The sequence below is a fragment of the Morus notabilis genome, unplaced genomic scaffold, assembly GCF_000414095.1.
Source record: "Morus notabilis unplaced genomic scaffold, ASM41409v2 Scaffold437, whole genome shotgun sequence".
Lineage (NCBI taxonomy): Eukaryota > Viridiplantae > Streptophyta > Magnoliopsida > Rosales > Moraceae > Morus > Morus notabilis.
The window spans coordinates 173,910-200,800 of NW_010363915.1; the positions used below are offsets into that span (position 1 = coordinate 173,910).

General features: G+C 33.9%; 1 protein-coding gene and 2 pseudogenes across 1 annotated transcript; all 3 read right to left on the reverse strand.

The window, feature by feature from the left end:
- LOC112092919 (receptor-like protein 9DC3) lies at window positions 1-2,334 on the reverse strand. The gene has a single exon (XM_024170228.1). It carries the CDS (start codon window positions 2,332-2,334, stop codon window positions 1-3), a length of 2,334 nt encoding a protein of 777 aa, XP_024025996.1.
- Window positions 2,335-14,587: 12,253 nt separating this feature from the next.
- On the reverse strand, window positions 14,588-18,597 carry LOC21405846 (annotated as a pseudogene).
- A 2,072-nt stretch (window positions 18,598-20,669) lies between these two features.
- LOC21405848 lies at window positions 20,670-25,281 on the reverse strand (annotated as a pseudogene).
- Window positions 25,282-26,891: the final 1,610 nt, after the last annotated feature.

Below are 26,891 nucleotides of genomic sequence, written 5' to 3' on the forward strand. Positions count from 1 at the left end.
CTAGTTTGATCTTCTCCTCCGTCTTAAGCGAGCACTGGTTTTGCGACGTCGTCCCCCTCTAAATCTTTTGTGAAACCAATAATTGAAGCTTCTGCTGAAAATGACCATGTGTCCGACAGATATTCCGATCACCACTCCGCTTCCATATCCCATCATCACCACCTTCCAATCAATCATTCCATTGTTGTGATCTCCATCATCATCACCACCCTTATCGTGTTGTGCACCATCATTGCTGCATGATTTAGACAGAGGAAATCCACATAATCCAACATTTCCGCTGTATGAATCATTGCTGAACGTATCAAATTGCCTTCCACGAGGTATTGGTCCCTCTAATTTGTTGTCGGAAAGATTTAATATTTGAAGTTGATACAAATCCACAGCTAGTTGCAATGGGATGTTTCCAGAAAGCTCGTTTGATGAGAGGTCTAACCATTCAAGGTTGCTCAAGTTTCCCACGAATGGTGGGATAAGACCGGATAGCTTGTTGTGAGAAAAATTGAGGCCTTTGAGTGAATTAAGCTTCCCGATCACTGTTGGAATCTCTCCTGTGAAGCTATTACTTGAGAAATCAATGGTTATGAACAGTTTTTGTATTTTCACGAGCTCAGTGTCGAATCCTTTTATAACCACTGTCACTGAATAATAGGACCAACCAACAACTCCATCTCCCATGTATTCTAAGCGATCTGAATGAGCATCAATCATGGCTACGAAATTCTCAAAATATTTTGTTGGCAAAGTACCAGTGAAATCATTGTTTGAGATGTCCATGATTCTCAACTTTTGAAAGGGAAATCTCACCTTGGGATTACTTAGAGGACCAGAAAGTCTGTTAGATCTCAATATAAGAACTTGAAGCTCTGGAAGAGATTCCAACCAATGGGGAAAGGACCCGTTCAGCTTGTTGTTCCCAACATCCAAAATTTCCAGCCCTTCACAATTGACTAAAGATTGAGGCAACGGCCCTTCCAACTGATTTCCATTGAGGTTGAGATTCCTCAAGCTGTTTCCTTTTGCAAATGTTGGTGGAATCATTCCACGAAACTTATTCATTCGCAAATCTAAAACAGAGATTACGCTAAAATTTCCAAAGCATGGTGGGATGTTCCCACGCAAGCTGTTGTTTGACAAATCAAGGACTCCAATCCCAGTAAGGTTGCAAAAGAAAGAAGATATCTCTCCAACCAATTGATTGTTTGAGATTGAAAATAGATAAGTTGAAGGTGGTGGAATTGGAAGATGACCAGCTTGAAGCCTGTTGGAGCTAAGGTCAATAAGCAGTAGATTTTTCCATGGAATTTTCCCGATTTGAGTTAAGAGGTTGTGAGAAATATTCAGATACCACAATGAATCCCTCCCAACGTTCCACAACCATTGGGGAACACTCCCATCAATTCTGTTGTTGGAAAGGTCCAAGAATTCTAAATTTTCCAAGCTTCTTAAAGAGTATGGGAACCCAGTGATATTGCATGAAGACAATTCCAATCTCCAAAGGGTATTGGGCAAAACGTATGTGGTGGAGTTGATAGAATCCACTGATAGGCTATTAAAAGAAAGAGAAAGGCTTTCAAGTTTTTTTAGCCTTGAGAACTGTTCTAAGTGAATGATACCACTCAAGTTATTTGATGAAACATCTAAGCTACGAAGGTTCACTTGCTGAAAAGTTGATCCAATTCGGCCAGTGAATTGGTTGTAACTTAGATATAAATCTTGTAAAGACAGAAGGGAATATAGCCAGGAAGGTATTGTCCCATTAAGTAAGTTACCATATAAGTCCAAGGATTTCAAATTCAAAGGAAGAGGGCCCACTAACTTATCACTTTCTGAAGAGTCGCAAAGAAATGTTTTTCTTGTAGAATTACTACAAATTTGAGGGAGTTGGCCTTCAAAATTATTGTATGAAAGATCTAAAAAATTCAGCTTCTCCAGATTGAGAGAATCCCATGGGATTTCACCACCAAAACTGTTAGAAGAGAGATCTAAGGAAGTGATTTGAGTTATGTTCCCACGCATTAATGCAGGAAACGATCCACTGAAAGTGCAGTTGCTAACATCCAAATGATTCAAATATTTTAAACTGCTGGTAAGATATGGTAAATCTATTAGGATTTTGGTGGAAGAAAGGCTCAAATTTCTAAGCGGGGTGGTCCAATTATATCTAGGAAATAAACCAGTGAGATTATAATTGTACGATAGTATGAGCTCTTCAAGGTTTGGCAGGAGAAAAATATTTTCTGGAAATTCTCCTTTCATTTCAGTATCACTAAGATCAAGAGATATCAGTGAGTCCGACAAATTCATGAAGGAATTACGAGAGACAGAAGACATATTGACAGAACTCAACGACAACTCTCTCAAACTTGTTAAGTTTGCAACAATTCGTTTCAAACCAAAGTTCCCTAGAATCAAATTGTTATATTTACCAAGTGTAAGTGTAATCAAACGAGACAAGTAAGAGAGTTCTAGAGGGACTTGGCCACTGAAATAAGAGTAAGAAAGGTCGATGTGAGTCAAATAGACAAACCTACCAAATTGGGGTGAGATTTCAGAACCATGGAGAGAATTATGGGAAAGAATAAGAGTTTGAAGATGAGTGAGAAGGAACAAACTGTTGTTGGAGTTGATAATGCCTTGAAGCCCGCTGCATCCAAGTTCAAGCCTAATGACATGACCTGTGACTTCATCACATGTGACTCCACTCCATCTGCAGCAATCCCTGCTCATATTCCAAGACATTGTACTATTAGGATTAGCAATTCCATTGTACTCAGCACAATAAGAAAAATAATAACTATGATTGATTATGGAAAAGGAGTTCTTGAACTGGAGCAAAGCAGTGCTTTCATGGGGATGACACAGTGGCAAAGGACGAGCAAAGGGAGAAGGCAGAGCAGGTAAAGAGGTTGATGGAGAAGGAAGGAAGAAGAGAAGGAGACTCAACAACTGAAAGAATACCATGATTTCCTGAGAAACTTTTAATTTATCAAATGTGTCATGAACTCTTGTAAGGACAAGTACTCATATTTATAGCCAGCTTGTAAGGACAAGTACTCATTGGCCAACTAGTGTTGTGGGACAAATTTTCATCGATGGAGACCTTTCAACACAAATTTTCAAAAACATGCTAGCTGTCACAATAGTAGTATCTGGATCTTAATACGTCCTGATTATCGGACATATTATATATTAAAAAAAAAAGCGTGGTCAATATTTTGTCTTTTTGTTTTTTTTTTCTGCTGAAATTAGGGGCCCGTTTAGTTCGCTGATTCGAGTTAAGATGTGATTTTATGTGAGAGCTTTTTACTGTAGCAAAAAAGTTAGATGTAATTATTTGTGAGAGCTTTTTACTGTAGTAAAACTCGAATTCTAAACTCGAATCAGCGAAATGAGAACGGGGCCTAGTTCTACTTCATTTGCTAGTATTATATATTGTCGGGGGAAAATAAATGAATAAATAAATGTGTACAAGTTGCCGCTTCAGTCCAACAACATCCTCTATTTTTTTTCCATCTTGATCATCTTTGTTTTGCCATTAATTTTTTTAGTAGTTCCACTTCTACTTGTTGAGTTTTCATCTTTCTCATCATCGTTAACAATATTGCTTCCCCAACCCACAAATTCTATAAAAATCAGTGTTGGAATTGAGAATGTCTTTTAAGAGGGTATTTGTTTGGTATGAAGTAATGTATTATTCTTGAAAATCTATGAAAGATTCTTATATTCAATTAAACTTGATAATATAAATTTTTTGGAAATCATATCATCATCTCCAATCACTTTTTCAGGAATATGATTTTTATAGATTAATGGAGAATAAAAGAAAAAAAAAGAAGAAACACTTTGTTTTCTCTAACTTTACTTGTATCTATTCTTATAATTAGAAGAATTAAACTTATATTTTTTTTAGAGCCCACAATAAATATTCTTACCTCTTGCTAGAAACTGCTTATCTCTATTTTTGATATTTTCATTAACTTTAATTACCCCATTTGATTGAATTAACTAAGGCAAGTTAAGAGTTTTTACCATAAAATTGTGTGCATTACAGTTTAACATTACAGTTAGCGTGACATATGTCGTGTCTTGGTTGATAAGTCTCTCATATTTTATTGTTGGGGACAATGCACTTTATTAGGATCTCTCAGTTTCATTTTAAAGGTTAACCTATTAAGACGAGTAGACGAAGCCCTTTTAAACCCATTATTATTAATTCCAGATCTGCCAATGTGGGACTTTGTTTACACATTCTTAACAATCTATTCTCCCCTCTCCTTGAATGAAGCAGACAATCATAAGCCCACTCGAACAATGATCCATCCATCCATCCATCTTCCTCAAATGGGAAACAAAGAAGATCACAATTTAACGGGGTTCATCTTGCACGTAGACGTGGGTATGTCTGGAAAGCTCCATTTGCAGATTTATATAACAAATTGTATGGTCGGCCATAAATTAGGAGTATTAGACATTACAGTTAGCGTGACATATGTCGTGTCTTGGTTGATAAGTCTCTCATATTTTATTGTTGGGGACATTGCACTTTATTAGGATCTCTCAGTTCCATCTTAAAGGTTAACCTATTAAGACGAGTAGACGAAACCCTTTTAAACCCATTATTATTAATTCCAGATCTGCCAATGTGGGACTTTGTTTACACATTCTTAACAATCTATTCTCCCCTCTCCTTGAATGAAGCAGACAATCATAAGCCCACTCGAACAATGATCCATCCATCCATCCATCTTCCTCAAATGGGAAACAAAGAAGATCACAATTTAACGGGGTTCATCTTGCACGTAGACGTGGGTATGTCTGGAAAGCTCCATTTGCAGATTTATATAACAAATTGTATGGTCGGCCATAAATTAGGAGTATTAGCACTCATTTAAAATTTTAGGGGATATGAAAACAAAATGATAATAGATCTCGTTGTTGAAATAAGTTTTTGTTTAATTAATAAATAATAAATGTTAATATAGATGATTATAATTCATTACTCATTAGTGATCACCGAATCTTATGATAAAGAAGAGAAGCACCAACCGAGATACAAAACTATATGCTACAACATAACACATATCTATCTCTGCTCAGTAAGTCTGAAAAGTAATTGATCAAATTGGCTGACTCTTTATTTCTTATATTTAATGGTGTTAACTTCAAATATAATGTACTTTCATCAAAAAATATATATATATATTTCTATTTTAGGTCTCGTAATTCTTTCTTTGTAAGTACAAGTATTAGTAGCATAACAAAAATGCATTCTTCGTCATTAATATCTTTTTCCCTAACGTATGCCATTATATGTACTAAATTTCCAAAGATAACTTGATTATCTCCTAACTCATCAGGCACGTAACATGGATAAATTTGTAATAACAAATCAAAAATTTTCCATAAGAAAATATGGAAAATTTGGCCATAAAAAATCAACAATTTCGAGCCGCCAATTCTTCTTTTTGACGAGTATTATATATATAGGCTTTTTTTCAGTCCTTCCAGAGGTACCGTCTCTTTAACGTAACATGTAGTTATAAAAACATAACATGACAATTATTAAACGTAAAATCAACATTAGAGAGAAGTAATATAGTCTTTAGATAACTAAATGTTTTTAGTGTTACTTTTCTTTAACATATATATATAAAATGAATACAAGTCAAAGTCTTTCTAGTGAGACAAAAGGTTCGTGTCTACTGTGTTTATAACTTGTACTACTAGAAATCAGTGCAACTTATTCTATGGGCTAGATTTTTTTTTCTTCGTCTGAATTTGCCCACTTCCTATGCAATGGAGAGCTACATTTGCTCTAATCAGGTGGTCCATGGCTTACTTGACCGAATCCGGATTGAATAATCAAGAGAAGATAAATTAAAATGGATTAGTGGATGTTATTTATGTTCCGTATAGAAATTTCACAACTAGTTAATTTCATTTTGTAATTAGTACTTCTAAAAGGAGACATCAAACGACCAAATTGAAGTATAAAAATTAAAAAGGTGCTTCACTTTTTCCAAATGTTAATTAAATCCATTGGAATATATTAACTTTGTTGGACCACGCTCTATACGTGATAAAATTAGCTAACTATTGTCAATAGAACGAAGAATAATTATTTATTTAAAAAAGAAGAGAAAAAGTGTAGCATTATATGAAGTCTTTTCCTTACATAGAAGATATTATATATGAATCATGTATTATTAAATGATAGATAGTGAATAATTATGTGAGACATAGACGAATAATCTAGCTGAAAGATGTGTAATTTTTTAATTTTTTTTATTAGTTTCTGGACTACTCTATTTAGAACTAGTCATAGTTTGGTTTGTGTTATTCGGATAGGAGCCTAATTACTACAAAAAGTTTAAAAATGGGGATCAAATTTTATTTTTTCAAAATTTTTGGGGCAAAAGTTATAATTTTTGTTTTATATCTTGTTGAATAAAACAAAAATTACAAAACAAAGCTGGGCGTGAAATAGTAAAGAGGATGCAATTGTGGTTGATTTTATGACCACAGTGCGATAATTCTAGAGAACGACTATAGACATCGCAAACGACAACAATTTAACGGTGTTACTGATTTTGCAGCAGTGTTTAGTAACTTGTCTACTAAGGTGCCGTGTTGAAGATAAGAAAGAAGAAATATTCTCAAGGGCAAAACAAAAAAATATGAAACTTTCAAAAATATTTTTACGGATAAGTATCACATGCAAGGGAAAAAGAGTCAAAGTCTTTTCAGTCATGAAAAATAATATCATTTTCTGGAGCTAATTGCAAGTCTATAAACCTTATAATCTTTGGAAATTGTTGCTCTCAAAGCAAAACCAATTTTGAGGTCTTCTTACAGCAAGACATCCAGTGATCGCTCTCTATGGTGGAATTTCGCAAGAAACTTCTTTCAAGAGTGACAACTGATGAATTTGTTCATATGATTTAACTAAAAAAGCAATCAATGAATCAATCAGCAAAAATTGTCTTTGTAGGTCTCCTGTTTGTTTGATCAACACTTTGTCCAATATCATCATCTCAATTGTACTCTGTGTAGCAAGATTTAATCACATGAATATATATATATATATATATATATATATTGCAGTTTGCTTTGACATTTGTCTTAGCTTGTCAATTTAAGTTTGCGTCTTGTTATTTGTTTAGTGTGTCATACAATCTTAGTGGTTATTTTGTGGTCGTATTGTGAGTGAGTTATAAATACCCTTATTAGTTATTGTAATGAGGATTTAATATGGAGATATTACAATTATAGTTGTTTTCTATTCTATTTTGGTGTTTTTTTTTTTTCCATAAAGCCATGATTTCTAGCTTTCTGCTGTGTCATACTTTTAAATTTCTCCTTTTGAACTATTGTGTTGATCCGCAACATATTTTCTTGTTCGGGTCAATTTAAAATAGTTTTACATCCCATAATTCATGACTTATCATCTGGTTGAACATTTTTAATACGATTTTAGAGGTCTTATCATGTCAATACTATGAAGACTCTAGGAAAATAGGGGTGCAGAAGGAGAAGATGAAGGTAGAGCTATTGCACAACAATAGAAGAGGAACACAATGAGCACATAAAATTTGAGAACTAAGTTAGTTATACTTAGCAAGCTAAATATCTTATATGTCTATCAATGAATTTACATAACTGGATCCATAATTTCACAACAAATTGCGCAATAATATTGTTTTATGAATATTAGTGATTAAATGTGCCATCAATATGTGACATATACGAGAATGAAGACTTTTCCACTTACGTATATATACCATCAACTACTAAATTTCAAAGCTTATCGTGTTGATTGTAACTTATCCGATGGAAAAATTTTGTAATAGAAAATCAACAATTTCTAACCACTAATTGTTCCTTTTCTTGAGTAGTCATGCAAGGAAACAGATAAAAGGAAAAGGGAATAAAAGTCACAGTTTTTCTAATGAGACAAATAATGTGTCTATTGTGTTTAAAATAACTCTACTACGAAAATCATTAACGTAACTTATTCCTTAGGTTAGAAATTACCTTAGTAGTTTGCGATTTCAATAACTAAAAATTGATAAAGTTTAAAATTCTTTTCTATAAATTATACAAAAAAAAAAAACATAAAATCTAAAAAAAATTAAAAATTAGGGGGCAAGAATTTTGAGATTAGCAAATAGTCCACATAATATGCATTGGTAAAACAATCTTTTTACTTTTCATGAATCACTCATTGAAGTGAAAAAACGGTCAGATTTTTTGGTGAAACAAAATATCAGTTTTTACAGCTTGTCATTATATTTCACCTTTATTTTCTCTGTTAGAAAGATCTAAAAGTGTTTGGTATGTATAGAAATTGAGTGGCCCTAGTTGAGAGGAATTCTTACGGCAATCACGTGGTTCGTTATCACAGTGTCCACGCACAAGTGGACATCGAAGTAATCATGTGCAAAGATTAACATGAATTTTAGATTTTGGGGGGATTCATATTGGAGAAACTTTAATCTCTTATTCAAAAGTGAAATTAAAGGGAAAGATTGCACATAGATTACGAGATCCAAAAAGTTTTAAAGAGTAACCAAAGGATAATTAACACATTTATTAACTATTTCTTGTAGTCACGAATTCTACTTGTCCGTGAAATTCTATAGTCAACAGCTCTAATCTGTTCATATACATGTAGCAGAAGTTTGGTATGAGCAAAGATCATATAATTGCACTGCAAGAGGAGGAACACAATGAGCACATATATAAAATTTGGTAACTAAGTTTGGTGATACTTAGCAAGCTAAATATTATTTGTCTATCAATGGATTTACATAACTGGATCCATAATTTCACAACAAATTGCGCAATAATATTATTTTTATGAATATTAGTGTTTAAATATGCCATCAATATATAACATATACGAGAATGAAGACTTTTCCACTTACGTACTATCAACTACTAAATTTCAAAGCTTATCTTGTTGATTGTAACTTATCCGATGGAAAATTTTTGTAATAGCAAATCAACAATTTCTAACCACTAATTATTCTTTTTCATGAGTAGTCATGGAAGGAAACAGATAAAAGGAAAAAGGAATAAAAGTCAAAGTCTTCTTGGTGAGACAAATAACGTGTCTATTGTGTTTAACATAACTCTATTACGAAAATTATTAATGTAATATATTCCTTAGGTTAGAAATTTTATTCTTCGTCTGCTACATTTTCAAGTGTTAGCAATCAGGTGGTCCAAGATTTAAACTGATTAGCGTAACCAAAATCAAATGACAAAACTCGTGATTTTGATTGTTCGGTCCCATGCTGTTTATTTAACTGACTAGATTGATAGTTTTTGTTTCGTGTAGAGTTATTATCTGTTGCGTACAGAATATAAAATAATGGTACCAAAAAGAATGAAATGAGGAAATTTATTTTTCATCCCTCATTAATTTTTTTTCCAATTGAGAAAAATAATTCTGTGAATGTTATTTTTATGCTCTGGATTGAAATTCCACAACTAATGCCAGTTTTTAAAAAATTCGAAGATATGAAATGATCCCAACAAAAAAAAAAAATTTGCTTACCATTAACCCGTTTGGAATATTGTTTTCACTACTTCATTAGATTTACCTTTGGCTTGCATATTTGAAGAACAGGAAATTCAGTAAAAGATGAGAATTTGATGTACCAAAACGTAGCTCTCTTGTCGCACAAGATAATCTTTAGAGGAAACGAAGATAGTGGAGGGTGAGGGAGTGATGAAATTACTAATCTTTTTTAGGATTTGTTTATTTATTCATTTAAGGGGAAATGAATTTTGTTCTCTCTCTGTATTTTTCGAGATTATTTTCTAGAAACCTTCATGTTTGTTCATTCGTGACTTTGGCATAATAAAATCCACTTTTGATTCTTTCACAATAATGCTTTAAGTTGTATTTAATAAAGATTGAGAAGAGTAATCATACCAAAAAAAAAAAAAAAAAAAAAAAAAAAACCCTTTTTTTTTAGGGTTTTTTTTTGGTGTTTTTTTTTAAAAAAAAAAATCCATTTGTTTCAGGATGTATTTTGAGTCTGATTGTTTACACACAAAAATTTTAGACATTTGCATAATAAGAAATTTTCATTTTCTTTCGCTAGTAAAAAAGTGTAATCTTCATTCTGTGCTTTCTAAAAAAGGGCTTAACAAAGGAGAACATTGGTCTTCCTGATTCCTTGCCTATGTAATTGGAGCAGTACAATCACATACATCCTCGGATAGAAAAATGCTAAGATCACTCTAATTAACACTCTCTAACTTCTATTACAACCATGCCATGAAGTTTTTTAATTAAAAAACATGAAGCAATGTAAATTTATAATAATATCCTGCGTATTTTTTATTCTCTCTCTGATTTTTTTTTTTTTTTTTTTTTTTTTTTTTTTTTTTTTTTTTTTTTTTTTACTCTTAAATGGTTATGTTAAAATATTAAACTTTTATAGGAAACCAAAAATAAAGTCGTTATACAAAAAATAAATAAATACGTAAACAAAGTAATTGTGCATAAAAAAATGAATAAGATCACTGCCAATGGGCATTGTTGTACAGCAACACTAGAGAGTTAAAACAAACAATTTTTTTTTTTTTAACAAACAAGTTGAATAAATATAAATAGATAGATCTTTTTATGAATTAATCATTTAAATAATTAGATTTTTCAAAATAAAAGACATTTACACAAAAAATAATTAGAATTTTCAAAATAAAAGACATTTACACAGTGGTCTAGTGCTTTACATATTACATGTAAAAACCCTTAAAAAAAATACTTGTGAAAGAATAACAATTTTTTTTATTAAAAAGAGACGAAACTAATTAAACGGCACTACCATAACTTCTTGCTTTTAAATTAAATGGCTTCATCCAATGGCATGGTTGTAATAAAGAGTAAAAAAAAAGGATGGTTTAGAATTTTGTTTCTTTTTCTTGGAAGAATGAAAACACAAGTGGCATAAAAATCCTATTTTTATGTATCACAATTTTGTTGATACATGATGTAACTCTTTGCATAGCTTTGCATTAAATGTGAGTGTTTGTTTTAATTGTGTAGAGAATTTATCTACCAAACAAATTAATTCAATATTGAATATTGGTAGGTTTTGGACTAGGCTAGGGGATATTATGTAATAAAAAATTTCAATTTCTAACCTAAGTAAATCATATTTTTAGTATAATCACTTAAAAAAAGGTTTTTCTTAAATGGCTTAAATGAAAAATAAATTAAAAATTACGGGTATATCCTAATAAATTAGGAGCTAGAATTCAATGATGTAGAGATAATTAACTCTTTTGGAATATTAGTTCCACTATGTATACTAGAATGTTGCATTAGATTTACTTTTGGCTTACACATTTAGGGAATGGGAAATTAAGTAAAATACGAGAATTTGGTGTGCCACAACGGAAATCTGTTTGTAATTTTCGAGATTATTTTCCAGAAATATTCACATTTATTCATTCGTGTCTTGGCACTTTTAATAAGATCCAAGGACGTGATTAAACTCCTACAATTATATAGGCAAAGAACAAAGAAGATTAAAGTTCTCCTTTGTTATGACTTTTTTTTTTTTTTTGATAATTTTGTTATGCCATTTTTTAGAAAGTAATGAATGAAAACTACACTTTTTTACTAGCGAAAAGAAAATGCAAATGTCCAAAACACTTATGTGTATAATATTAAATTCAAAATACCTTCCGAAAACAAATGACTTTCTTTAAAATACTATAATTACCCTTCCCAACCTTCATTCAATACTACAACTTGATAGTTTTAAAAATAAAAAAAAAATAAAAAAAATTCCACTCCAATAGTGACCCTTATAACACCTTACCCATAATATTCAAAATGTGCTCTCTAAAAAACAAAACATAAACCAAAGAGCTCATCCTGTTAAAATTTTAAACTGAATGACATGTGTCATACAAGTAGTAGTATTTTCTAAATATTTGGTTCAAGCCAACCACCCATCTTTTATTTTTTTTTTTTAAAAACTCAAGATTCTTTCTACTCAAAATTAATTGGATATTAAAACATCTAATTGAAAAAATTTATTACAACTCAAACTTAAAGGAGGTTAACAAAACCAGTCAGAGAGCAAGTTTAAAAGAAAAATCTTAGTATTTTTTAATTTTTTATTTAATTAGCATGAATTTCTTTTAAAATTATTCTCATGACTTTTTGACATCTCTAGAGGCCACAAGGGAAGACTTGTCTGGAGATTCTTTTTTTTTTTTTTTTTTTTTAGGGGTGGATGTCAAATAAAAATTTACACAAGAGAAGATAACTAAAATACCCCAAATTTAAGTACTACAAATCAATCACATTTCTATTTTCTTCTAAACTACGTATGGAATGACCATTTTTCTTAACGCTACGTTTTGCAAGTCGGAGGTAAAATATTAAAAAGGTCATATAGTTCAAAGATAATTTTTATAGTTAATACGCCCGTTTAGTTCACTAATTTGAGTTTTTAATTCAAGTTGAGATGTGATTTTATGTAAGAGCTTTTTACCGTAACAAAAAAGTTAGATGTGATTGTTTGTGAGAGCTTTTTACTGTAGCAAAACTCGAATTCTAAACTCGAATCAGTGAAATGAACGGGGCCTAAATTTCTTCATACTGGTTCCAAGTTCAATCCACCATTTGCACAAATAAGAACCGTTTTGTCACATGATTTCTTATTATAGATATATCAGTATCAAGGCACTTGCAATTTCTACCCTCTGGTTTTGTCATCTACTCTGATCGATGTTGGAAAGTTGTTAGAATTTGGAATCACTTACCTTTACTAGCGAAAGAAAATGCAAATTTCTTATTATGCAAATGTCCAAAATACTTATGTGTATAAAATCAAACTCAAAATACCTTCTGAAACAAATGATTTTTAAAAAAAAAAATACTATAATTATCCTTCCCAACCTTCATTCAATACAATTTAAAATTTTTAAAAACAACAAAAATTCCACTCAAACTATGACCCATATAACAACTTACTCATAATATTCAAAATGTGCTCCCAAAAAACAAAACATAAACCAAAGAGCTCATCCTATTAAAATTTTGGACAGAATGACGTGTCATACAAGTAGTAGTATTTTCTAAGTATTTGATTCTAGCTAACCACCCATTTTTTTTTATTTAAAAAAAAAAAACTCAAGATTCTTTCTGCTCAAAATCAATCAGATATTAAAAAATCTAATTGAAAAAATTAATTGAAACTCAAACTTAAAGGAGGTTAACAAAACCAGAGCGACTTTAAAAAAAATCTTATTATTTTTTTAATTTTTTATTTAATTAGTATTAATTTCTTTTAAAATTATTCTCATGACTTTTTTACATCTCTAGAGGCCACAAGGGACGACTTGTCTGGAGATTTTTTTTTTCTTTTTATTTTTTATGGGGTGAATGTCAAATAAAAATTTAAACAAGAGAAGATAACAAAAATACCCCAAATTCAAGTACCACAAATCAATCACATTTCTATTTTCTTCTAAACTTCTTATGGAAGGACCATTTTTCTTAACGCTTCATCTTTGAGTATAGATTTTACGTTTTAAAGGTCGGAGGCAGATATTAAAAGAATCATATAGTTCGAAGATAAATTTTATAATTAATATGTAATTTCTTCATACTGGTTCTAAGTTCAATCCACCATTTGCACAAATAAGAACAGATTTGTTACATGATTTCTTGTTATAGATACATACATATATATATACACACACAGATATATATATATATATATATATATATATAAGTATCAACGCACTTGCAATTTCTATCCTCTGGTTTTGTTATCTACTCATATCGATGTTGGAAAGTTATCAGAATTTGGAATCACTTACCTTTACAGAAAGAACGAGCACTGAACACGAGTTTCTGATCAATTCCTTGTCCGTATACGATTGCTAGAATTTCAGGTCATTGCCAGAACACATGCACAGGCTTCTTCTAGCTCTTTCTTATTTGGAAATGGATGGTTGCCCAGAAATTAAGTCATTTCCCAAAGGAGGATTGCCCTCAAGTTTAAGGCGACGTTACTTTTGAAATTTAATTTTTTATGAGAGAAAAATACTATAATAAAACTATAAATTATGATCTTAAATTAGACATGACTCTTTAAATAAACATCACTTATGATCTTGCATTACGGGACTGCTGCAAACTCATCGCACAACACAAGCATTGGGATCTGCAAAAGCTACTTCTCTGAGATCATTAAGAATTGCTCATTGTGAAGACATAATGTTGGATTAATTTTCAGAGGGTTTGCTTCCCATCTCACATTCCCGGAATACATATTTCTGACGAGACAACCCGAGTATTCTACAATAATATTGCCCTTCTTCTATTTCTCCACTTTTATTAATTCTCCTTTGCTTATTCTGTGATGCACCTACTTTTGGTTTTTTATTTTTAATTCATGTCATCTGTTTAATATATATATTTTTTTAATTTCAAATTAGATCTATCTCAGTTATGAATTTTAAAATGATTCTGCATTTGTAAAAATTTATATTCTTCATTTTTTAATTAAGAAGTGGAATAAAGTCATATGGCCGTTGAATACTAACCGTGACTAAGAAGCAAAACCATGTCACTGTCAAGAACGGAAGTTATGCGATGAGCAATGGTGATAACCGTGCAATCAGAAAAGTGTTGTCGAAGTGTTTGCTGAATTAGATTGTCGGTAGCTGTGTCGACGGATGCTGTGGCTTCATCAAGCACCAGAACCTTGCTTTTCTTGAGTAGCACCCTGCCAAGGCAGACAAGTTGCCTCTGACCCATACTCCAATTCTCTCCATTCTCAGTAACTGTAAAATCCGCATTAACATAAAGGAAACAATTAATTTATATGTAGATTAGAAAATAAGCTTGTATCTTAATCTTATGGAATTGCCCTGTAAACAAACCTGTAGAATCCAGCTTTCCTTCTTTCTTCCTAACTTCATCTCCAAGTTGGCACTTATCCAAAGCCTAAACCATGTAAGAATCAACCATAGAAGATTACTTCTTACGATAAATAAATAAATAACATAGAAGATTAGTTGGAAGGGAAAAAAAAAAACCCACCTCCCATATTTGTTCATCTGTGTATTCTTCGAGCGGATCCAAGTTGCTTCTCACAGTCCCTTCAAACGTGGTCGGATCCTGAGGGATAATGCTCAACCTTGATCTCAAATCGTGCAGGCCAATCGAAGATATGTCGATGCCATCTATCACAATCTGACCGGCAGCAGGGTCAAAAATCCGGAAAAGTGTTTGTATGAGAGTTGATTTACCACTGCCTGTTCTCCCTACAATGCCGGTCATCATTCCTCCCGGAAAAGTGCACGTGAGACCTCGCAACACAAGTGGCAAGTGTGGGGCATATCGAACCTAAAAATATATTATTTATCCATCATACACAAGAAGAGCTCTGTATAAGATTTAAAAATATCTTTTCGTGTCAGGCAAGTGGAAGATCAATTAGAAACTAGCAAGTACCTGAAGATCACGAATGCCGACTTCTTCATGTGATGGCCAAGAATGATCGGGCCGATTTGATTCTATTACAAGAGGAGGTTCACTTGGGATAGTGGTGTATTGAAGAATTCTTTCCACTGATATTATTTTGTTCTCCATATTGCAAAGATTCCAAACAAACCAAGCTTTTAGCATATTCAGATTAAGTCCATATGTGACGGCTAATCCCGCAATGCCTTCAGTTAAAAGGGGGGAATTTTTTTTTTTTTTTCTTTCTTTTTGCACCTGCAAAAAACTATAAATTTTTTGAATGGGAATAACTTGCCTGGATCAATCACTCCCTCTGGAAGAGTGATCATGAAAACCAAAGAAATGACGAATGTAATAACAGACAACACATCCAAGCGAAAGCATAGCCATTCCATTGCACCTGCAATGCTGAACTTAGGCCGGGAATATCCATCTGCCAATCTCAAGTTTGTGTCCTGGAATCTCGACGCGTGATCAAAACTCCTTATGGTTGTTGCTCCTGAAAATGTAACCGTGATAGTTCTCGTGCTGCATAATTATAAACGGTAAGGACTTTCCAGTCACATTTCAGAATTAAGTCCAAAGAACCTTCAATAGACAGTTTCAATGTAGCACTTTAACAAGGTCAAAAGCAATACCTGATACCATATAGAGGTTGCAATGACAGGAATGAATACAATAAAGACTTGCCATGCAACTTGGGACATCACTGCAATAATTCCGATAAGTTGGATCATCGAGAATGCAACGGCAGCAACTTGACTGAAAATGGTCTGATCCACCGAACTTTGGTCAGTAGAAGCCTGCAAGAAAATGAAGAAAGGTATATAAAATGAAATTATTGCATAGAATATAGTTATCCTGATTAATGAAACATATACATCCAATTAAGAACTATGCTACGGAAATTTTTTCATTTACCCTATTTAGGATTCTTCCACTTGGGGTGGCATCAAAGAACGACATTGGAGCGCGGAAAATGCATTGATGCATTTTATTGAAGAGTAAAGTAGCTGTGTTATATCCAGCTGTTACGAGAAGCATAGCCCTCAAGAGGACACAAAATGAACTCCCAATGGCCAAAGCAACATATACAAGTATAAGTGTAGTGCCACTGACAGCAGGCGCTTCACCCTTCGAAACAGGACTTGCCCAGGCCATCCAATAGTTGATCCCAATTTGGATAACAGGTACAAGAGCTCCCCATATGCTGTTGTGATGTATTTCCAGTACACCCTAAAGCCGACTCTACCCTTCTCTCCTTCTTCTTCTTGAACAAGCTGTCCCTTTGGTCCAGCTGCACTCTCGGTTTTACTTTCTTCTTTCTTCAAAACCCCACTTGTACTCGATGACTTTTCATCGTTCTCATCAATACACGTCTTTTCAGCTGAGCCAGATTCTACAGAATTAAGCGTGGATAATGCTTCCTTGTGGGTGCCAACAAGTTCCATAAAATCAGTCCCAGAATTCAAAATTTCATCGTACTTTCCAGCTTGGGTAATCCTTCCATCTTTCATGACCTAATAGTTGATGATGATATTATCTTAAATAATCAAAAAAATAAAACATAAAAACAAAAACACAGAAAAATGGAGTTTATATGATGACAAGACAGAAAGACCTATGACTTTCTTACCAGTATCAAATCAGCAGTGGGTAAGAATTCAACTTGATGAGTGACATAAATCACGGTTTTTGAACTCAATAGGCCCAATGAGCATTCCTGTTATTAAAAGAAAATACACTATTGATAAGTGTTAGTGCATTTTGTGTTGGCTTATTTTTGGGCAAATTGTTTGAAAATTATTTTTGGTAAATTGGCTGCAAATTGGTGGTAAGCTTGGCTAGCACAGCAAATAGGTGAGTCTCTTAAGAAAAGTCTTGTTGTCATGTTGATGGGTTGAAAATCAAAGGATTTGATTGCTGAAAAAAATCAAGGGGTGGACTTTAGGTGAATGAATTGGCAGAAAATCAAGGGGTGGACTGATTGGTATTGATGGCTGATTATTTTCCGGACTTGAGGCAAGTTGAATTAGAGTGCAATGGCAAAACGTGTAGTGGTGTGGTGACACAGGGTTGAAAACAGAAAAATCTGGATTGGTGCGATGATTATATATATATATATTGCATGTATGTACATGAAGGTGTGTGCCTTGAAAGGAAGAGAAATTGTTTTTTATGTCTTTGAGCTTTTAGAAATTAAAGGAGACATTTAGGGCATAGTTTTTATAGAAGAAATATTCAGAAAAAATCTATATGAGAGTGAGTCTTTATGTGTTGATTGAAGATCGTCCTTCGGGAGAAGAATTAGAAGCTTTCAGGAGAAAGAGCACTGCCAGCCGAAGGGATTTCACCGTGCAGTTTTGAAGACGAGTGGTGCTCGCTGGACAAGGCTATTAAGGAGATTCGACATGGCGGCGACAACGTCAAGGAGGGAGTCTTTGGGTGTATAAGTCCGATTGGTGCTTGTAATCCTTTGAACTTAGTGGATTGTTCATTGTCTGGGCGTGGCCCCGCAGAGTAAGTGTGCGTACCGAACTGCGATATCATTTTCGTGTGTTCTTTATGTTTTATGTTATTTTATTGCACTCACAATCACTGAAACTGAATTAAAAGAAAAAAAAATATGTCTATACTTTTACTGTCATCAGCGTCACAACCAGTGTTGCAACACCACTTGTAACACCGACCGAAAAACGGACCTAACAGTAAGTACATTCAGTTATCTGAAATAATGCCTGCACTAATACCTTCAAATGCTTTAATGTTGAAGGACAAGAAATTTGGTTAACCTTGAAGAGGTGAGATCCTGTGTGAGCATCCACAGCACTAAAAGGATCATCAAACAGATAGATATCGGCATCTTGGTACAAGGCGCGTGCATTTTGTATTCTCTGCTTTTGTCCACCACTCAAATTGATTCCTCTTTCCCCGATGACTGTCTGATCACCAAATGGGAGGATCTCCAGGTACTTCTTCAGTGAACAAGCGTCTAGAACCCTCTCATACCTTTCTCTGTCCATCTCCTCACCAAACAATATGTTCTCCACAATCTTCGCCAAGTAAAATGTAGAAACCAGCATATAGCCCTCGTTTTTGAACTCACGAAGCCCGTTAAGGTATTGAACTAAAGTGTCAAAAAGATGGAATCAACGAAGAATTGCGATGACTTGATGACAACATTGATATGTATCTCAAACTAATTTATCTTGTTGAACGGGCACAATGAATATGCTTTATCTCCTATAACTAATGTCATATTTTCTACCGAATAATTGGGCGTAGTCTCGAGATGTAGAAAATGGAAGTCTTTTTTTTTTTTTCTCAATGAAAAAGATGCAAGTTTCATCTTTGTCTAGATGACTTGGTCATCAATGTCTAATTATACTTTCTATATCTCTTTGGAATCTTTCTTTGTCAAAATAATTAATTGCTTGACTAGGAACACGACATGGATTTTCCTTTGTGCATTAATGAAATTTTGTGTGACAACTCATTTGAAAACTCTTGTATTAATGGCAGTGGAGACCATTTTCATGGGTTTTCCTACTGCCATAAAAAGTTTTTTTTTTATCCGTTTGTTATGACTCTGTTGTATTAGTTTTATGATAGAACTTTCCTAGACGTGTCTATGACCATCATTTTTAAACGAGCACTCTTATTTATCTCGACGGGATCGTTAAAAGCCTACTATTAAAGTAAGGTGGGTCTTGTTAAGTGGGGTAGCTTAACCCAACTTAGTGGGACCCATTATTATTGAGTGATGAGGTTTTATCTTTATCGGGATGAAAAATATTTTTATTTTTAAACAGGGACACCTACAGAGACAACACCTTGTGACCGATTGATTGATTAGTTTTCATATAAATCATATGGACCAAATTCATCAATAGTAACTGTTGAAAGAAGGTGACCATTAAAGTGCACTAAAGGCAGAGTCCATACAATGTCTTGTCGTGAGAAGACCTACAATAGCCAGAGAAGATAAGGTGAAATGCAACTTAGCACTACTTGATAGAATGCTAATAGAAAAGCTATTAGTGAAGACAACGTAAACTCAAATGTCCAACCCAAAACTCAAGTTATGGTGACTTATAACAGAATACAATAAATATCTTTTTGTCTTACTTGAAAGACTTTGACTCTTTCGCTTTAATAATTTTTTCCAAGTAATTTCAATCAATCAGATAATACTATACACGAGTGACCCGTTTTGTTCACAAGACTGGACAACATTGCTTAGGATAGTCTTAAGAAATTGGGTTGTATAGGAAAAGATAGCGTTTAGTTTTCGTTTAATCCGATCCCATGCGTGGTGTTATATTATAGGATGGTCTTTTACAAATTTGAGGGATAAAAATATAATTGTCAAAAATAATGTCCAATAATAGCTGCATTTCAATCTGTCAGAAAATAATTTGTCCAATAATAGTTGCATTTCAATCTTTCAGTTTTTGAAAAATTACAGCTTGGCTTCAAAATTATTTTTTATTTTATTTATTTTTGTATCTTTGCAAATATGTACATAAATATTTTACAATATGGTCCAATTAATAATTTTTGTGTTTAATCCCATGTTTCACCAAGCATAGTACTAGAATTTTATTCTATCCGGTCCATCCTAATCTTGTGCTTCAAAAAAAAAAAAAAAAACTGAGATGAATAATTAGCCTTTAGAAATTTAGAATTATGATGTCAGACATTTATAACCACAAGTAATTGATATTAACGTGAAGAGATTAGCTCTGCTTTTCTTCAGTCCAAAAACTCTTTCCACAGTCATTGATAATTTGCTAATCCTAACAGTACAACATCTTGGGTTACAGGCAGGAATTGTTGTACATAGTGGAGTACTTAATGAGTATAACATATTTCCAGTTTTCCAGATTTTCTCACCATATATAATTAGAATAGCCACCATCTTAGACAAAAGCATAAATGATAATTCCACTGAAGAGGCACGTAAAATACAAACTATAAAACGTAAACTAAAACTCCATATATATTACAAAAACCTCAATAATGAAAAAAAAAAAAAAAAAAAAAAAAAAAATTTATATTTATTATGCAGTCTGGCTATAGATTAAGGGAACAAGAATTTAAACGACACCATAAATCTACTAGTTAAATTCTTGTTTGATTTATTAGCTACGCCTCAGTCCAGGGCAGAGCAGCAGTTGCACCCGATCATATCAACATTCATGCTCCTTTCCTGTACTTAAAATCAAACACAAAAAAAGGTAAAACATTACGTTGCTGATAAAGTTTAGTACTTAAAATGAACTAGCCAGTTTTACAAAATACAAAGACATTACGAACTTACTTTTCCAGACTTTCCATGAGACTTCGTTTTCCTCTGCTTGCTAGTTTGATCTTCTCCTAGCGCGCTCCTCTTCTACGACGTCCTCCTCCTCCAAACTTTTTTAGAAACCAATAATCGAAGCTTCTGCTGAAAAGCACCATGTATCCAATAGATATATTCCGATTACCATTCCACTTGCATATCCCATTATCACCACTTTCCAATCAATAATTCCTTTGTTGTGATCTCCATCATCATCTTTACCTTGATTGTGCTTTGGCTCATCATCGGTGCATAATTTGGGCAGAGGGAATCCACATAATCCCTGGTTTCCACTGCATGAATCACTGTTGAAAGTATTCAATTGCTTCCCGCGAGGTATTGGTCCCTCCAATCTGTTGCCGGAAAGAATTAAGTTTGCAAGTTGACTCAAATCTGTTGCTAATTGCGATGGAAAATTTCCTAACAGCTTGATTGAGGCAAGGTCTAACCATTTGAGATTGCTCAAGTTTCCGAACAGCTTGGTCTCCAATCTGTTGCTAGTATATACCTTGCCCGAGGTACATTCCCACGTAATCTAGAAAATCTGTATGAGCATTCATCATGGCCATAAAATTCTCTAAATATTTTTCCGGCAAAAGACCCGTAAGTTCGGTGTTGGAGAGGTCCATGATTTTCAACTTTTGAAAGGGAAATCTCACTTTTGGATTACTTATTTGACAATGGAATCTATTAGACCTCAAGACAAGAACTTGCAGCTCGGGGAAGAGAATCCAACCAATAAGGAAAGGATCTGTTCCGTTTGTTGTTCCCAACATCTAAAATTTCCAGCTTTTCACAATGGAGCAACCAAAGTGGCAGTGAAGGTTCCGTTTGATTTCCATGAAGGTTCAAGATCCTCAAGGAGTTTTCCATCGTAACTGTTGAGAGGTTGTGACTGTATTTTTCAGAGCATGGCGGAATTTTCCCAGTCAAACTATTGTGTGACAAATCAAGACCGTCAATTTAAATAAGGTTGCAAAACATAGATGGCATCTCTCCAACCAATTGATTGTTTGAGATTGAAAGCAAACAGTTGAAGGTGGTGAAAGCAGAACAGTCAAACTCTGCTCCTCGCAACAAAATTTTCTTGAAGACAATTTGATCATTAGCTCATGCTTTATATTAGAGTGACATAATTCTTTTCTTATGCTAAGCATGGACACATAACCAAGAGCATGTCTTTATCAGGAAATATTCATATTACTTAAATTAATCCGTAATCACCTAGCATGATAGTTCAGGCCCTACTATTCATTTACCAACAAATAAACAATGTTCTGAAGATTGTTGTTTCCGTCACTTGGTCTTTATAATAAATTATATAGTACATCACCAACGGCCCTCTTAATAACTTAAATTGCATTTGCTGGGTAATAAATCAAAAACTCCACAATTTTTTCGAATGGCCCTCAACATATTTCCAACTAATAAAGATCCACTACAACATCCTTTTGTTTTTGAGGGGATGGTTGTATTCTCTATGTAGCTTACATGACAATTGCGAACAACACCAGCATATGCAAAGACAAGAAAATTAAGTAATTCTCAAAATAAGATATATGTTATTACCAAACAGAAAACTAGTATTTACAAACTGATTTGAGCTTAGAAAAATGGGTAAGACACACATTTAGCAGGGGCAGTTCAAATAAAACATGACACGGAAGGTGCGGAAAGATTAAACTGGGAATCTGAGAAAGCAAACCTTCTTCCTTTCCAACCAAACAATTTTAAAATGGCCATTGACAGAAACGTAACAACTCTTCCAACAGGGTATAACACCAACGAAAGCCACGCCACTGGCCTGGCCTACAGGCATCACACATGAAAATGGTCAATAAAGCAAAGCCGCAAGAGTACACTTAGCTACACAAAAGCATGAACAACCGAACTGAAAGATAGAAATATCTATTATGCATTTTCCTATGGAATTCAGTAAACAAAACTAGAAGAAAAAAAAAGAAAAAAAAAACCAACAACAACAAAACAAAACAAAAAACAAAAAACAAAAGAAAAGAAAAACTTACCACAAACCTAGCAACTTCTGTTGCATTGTGAACAGCTATGCTTTTCGGAGTGATTTCAGTAACAAGACAAATGGCAACCTAGCATTGTTACGAACAGAAAAAAAAAGACGGAAAATTAAATTTTAGCTGTAGTAGAAAATTTGTATAGATATGTATATCATTACATTCCAGAAGCACAAAGCAACGGAAGTAGAAAGAAAGCTAATGTGCTACAGTAGCTCCGAACTGATCAAGTGAGGATACCGAGACATACAGTCATTACTCCAGTTGCTGCACTAACAGTAGCTCCAATATTGCTGTTGCAGCGTCAGTAACTAAAGCAGTAGCTCCAATATTGACAACACTGATCAGATGAACAAACTCTCATGTGAGAAAGAGTTCATTCCAAACTTATAATGAAGAAATGTCAAACTAAAAACAGGAAATAGGAATTACGTTGTGCCAATCAATATGGTTGCCAAGAAGCGAGTAACATCATTTTGAAGCATTTTGAAGACACCATCTTCAGACTCTTTATCAGCTAACTCTCACACCTGACACAGTAAAATGATAACATCGCAAACTAAGAATTACCCACAGGGGAGTGACCAAACTTATATTCGCACGCAACTCAGAGACGAATATATTACCACACAGTTATCAATGCAGTTTTACGTGTTAATTTCTAACTATTCAAAAAACCGTCAATACAACCTTTCTCTGTTAAAAAGTCACAAGTAAATACTCTTATTGCCAAAATTATATTTTGTTTACACTAGAGCAACGTATAAAACAAACTAAGATGAGCAAGATACACAGTTTATGTTCATGAAACACACGTGCGCATGTGCACACGGTTTATGACGTAAGGGTAAAATGGAAATTTTTCTTTTTCTGTAAAGAAACAAAACTTCATTAAGACAAGAAAAATAATGAAATGCAAAACCAAGAGAACAGGGAAGTCCACCCGGATAAAAAATCATAAAAATGGAACAAAACCAAGAGAACAATCCAAAAATAAAATAAAGTACATCAAGAACTGCCACTCCGTATCCAAATCCGAAAAGTGCAAATTCCTAAGGGCCCATTTCAGAGCATTTTCAAAACGGTTTGGTTTCGGTTATGACAAAGGAAATGAGATTTGATTGAGAATGTTAATGGAACTAGTTCTTAAATTGTGTTTGGTTGTTTTGTTTTAAGTATCAGAAAAAAGTGAAAACAGCCACTAAAGTCTTGATCTTCATGCAACCAAATTGCGACCCAAAATTTCACTTTGTCCCATACTTCATAGATTCTTCCTTTCAAGTCTTCAAAAACATAGAAGTGTCCACTAGGAAGTCAATACTTTGTTTAACATTTTGTCATAAGTGAGATAGAGCATTTCTCCACTAGGAAGTCACAAGTGTATTCTTGATTGTCAAAATTACAACTTTGTTTACAATAAAGCAATGAATAACACTAACTAAGAAGAGCAAGATACACACCTTATGTTCATTAACATTTATGATAGTTGGGACTTTCATTTAACTAAGAACAACAAAATGGACAGAAATCCAATACCTTCCAAGGCCAAAGAGTGGTGATAGCAGTCTCAGCCATAGAGAAAAACGCAGAGAGACCCAAAAGCACTGCCAAAATTAATCCTTGTTCTTTGAACACCTGAAGAACCTGCAAAGTCTTTGGCCAAGCATTTCTCAGCAACAAAATGCTCTGCCCAATAACGCCATAGCCAGCATTCACAACTCCCTCAGTCGCAAAAGCCCTTTTGCAGCCATAAACCAAAACCCCACAAACCATTGCCACCAGAACTACCCCACTCTTCAAAATTCCCCTCAAAAACGCAAAATTTAAACCCAAATTCCCATTTTCGCCGCTCAAGGCTTTACCCATTGGTCTCAAGCGCTCTTTTGCAACGTAAAAATCGTTTCTTTTACTCCGAAAGCTCCTGAATTCACTAGAATTATAGGATAAAAGAAATGGGTACCGATTATTTTGCGGGAAAGTTGTCGTGGGCATTCTTAATCGGGTGTTGTAGTGGAGGAAACTCAGCGATTTCGAGCCGATGATGAACTTGGGCGGGCTGAGGATGGAAGAATCAAGCGCCATATCCATGGATTTTGAGCTGAATCCAATATTCCTAATGTGGGTTCAGAGCTTTAAAACCGATGAAATTTCAAGCTAACATTTTGACTCGAGAGTAGTGGATATATATATGTATGTAGAGGGCATTTGTTTTGCTTTTTCTGAATGAGAAAATGTGGATTAACAGAAAACGATGAAGAGAGAGAGAAAGAGAGAGAGAGAGAGAGAGAGAGAGAGAGAATTGCAGTACTTGAGATATTTGGTTTGTAATAATCTTGTGCATATCATCAACCTTATGTATGTTGGAGAAATCTCCGCTGAAGAAAGAAGCTCAAGGAAGTCCTGCTTGCTTTTGCTTGGTGAAGCCAAGTTTGGCAGAGGCATGTTGCATGTTGTAACCGTCTGAAATGACCATATTGTCCGTGTGAGCCAAATATATTTTTTTGGATTATTTTCATCGATGCCCCCAAGTATGGACCCTTTGCAATGTACCCCTAATTTTTTAAAGCTGTTCAAAAGATTCCCATAATATGTAGAAAACCATTTAAAACGCCCCTCCGTCCACTCCCGTCTATAATCCTAATGTAATGTTGACGTGGCATGTTAGGGCACCAAAAAAACGAAATCAAAACGAGAGAGGGGGGTGTTTTAGAGCTGCGAGAGGGGATGTAACGCTAGAGGTTTGGGCATGGTCTTTGATCATGGATGGTGGTGGTGCCAACAAGGAAGGGGATAGGCAGGTCCTGTAGACGGGAGTGGTAAATTTTAGTATAGTTGAGGGTTTCTTTATTTTCTTTTTATTTTTTTTATATTTTAGAGTAAATTGTAACGTTGCACTCCAACCTTTTTCTTTTTATATAATGGACCTCAAATTTGTAACTTTAGTAAATTGCACTCTGAATTTTAAAATCAATAGTAATTGAGATTTAACAGCCAATAATCGTTATAAAACTGATGATTTAAGACTTGAAATTTGCACATAAAACGCAAATCTCGTCATTTTCCAAACCATATCATGCATAAATTTCACGACTCAAACTGTTACTTTGATATCGCCAAAACTATGGACACTTCAATTGCTATTGATTTAAAGTTTAAGGTGTAGTTTGCCAAAATTAAAAATTTAGTGTCCATTATGTAAGAAACAAATAGTTTGGGGTGCAATTTACCCTTTTATTAATGTTTAACAGCATGCTGATGAGTGCGTAATTTATGCACTCATTCGTTACTCCTTTAGCTAGTTTTGGCGTGTTTTTCCTCAAGTTGTTATGTGGATTTGATGACTTTCCCTTGAGTGTGTAGGAAAGGGTGAAATCGCTGAGTTTTGAGGCATTTTCGATCAAAAAGACAGAGAACGAGGCGATATGGTGCCTTCAGATGGCGATGCGACTCGAAAAGGAGCAAAATCGAGCAAACCTGTGCGAAGGACCAGAGAGGGATGCAATATGTCGCCTCCTTTGTGGAGATATGTCGCCTCCTTTAGGCGATATGTTGCCTATTCTAGGGGATATGTCGCCTGATTTACCCGATTTCATTAGAAACACGCGTTTTGCCCTAGTTTGGTGCAGGAACTCTTATGGAAAGTGAGAATTAGCTTCTTGGGGATGTGTTGGACGTGGAATATAAGGAGGAGAGGCCGAAAACTGAAGGGAAGGAGGAGAAAAAGGGTTTGCAAAAGAAGAAAAACTGAATCGGAGAGGATTTGAGGGAAATTCCAGCGATTCTTCAAGAATTCCAAGCGTTCTTCATTCTTTTCTTATCTTTCTTCTTGTATTTTTCTGAGTTTTGAATATTATTTTGAGATTTTGAACCACATGATATGTGGCTAATTTTCTTATTTGTTAGGGTTGAGATGAATCTCTATTTGTGATTATTGTTTCGACGTTTTAATGTGCATTTAATTAAAGCTCTTCGTTTCTTTCGTGTTCTATTTTGAATTATTGCT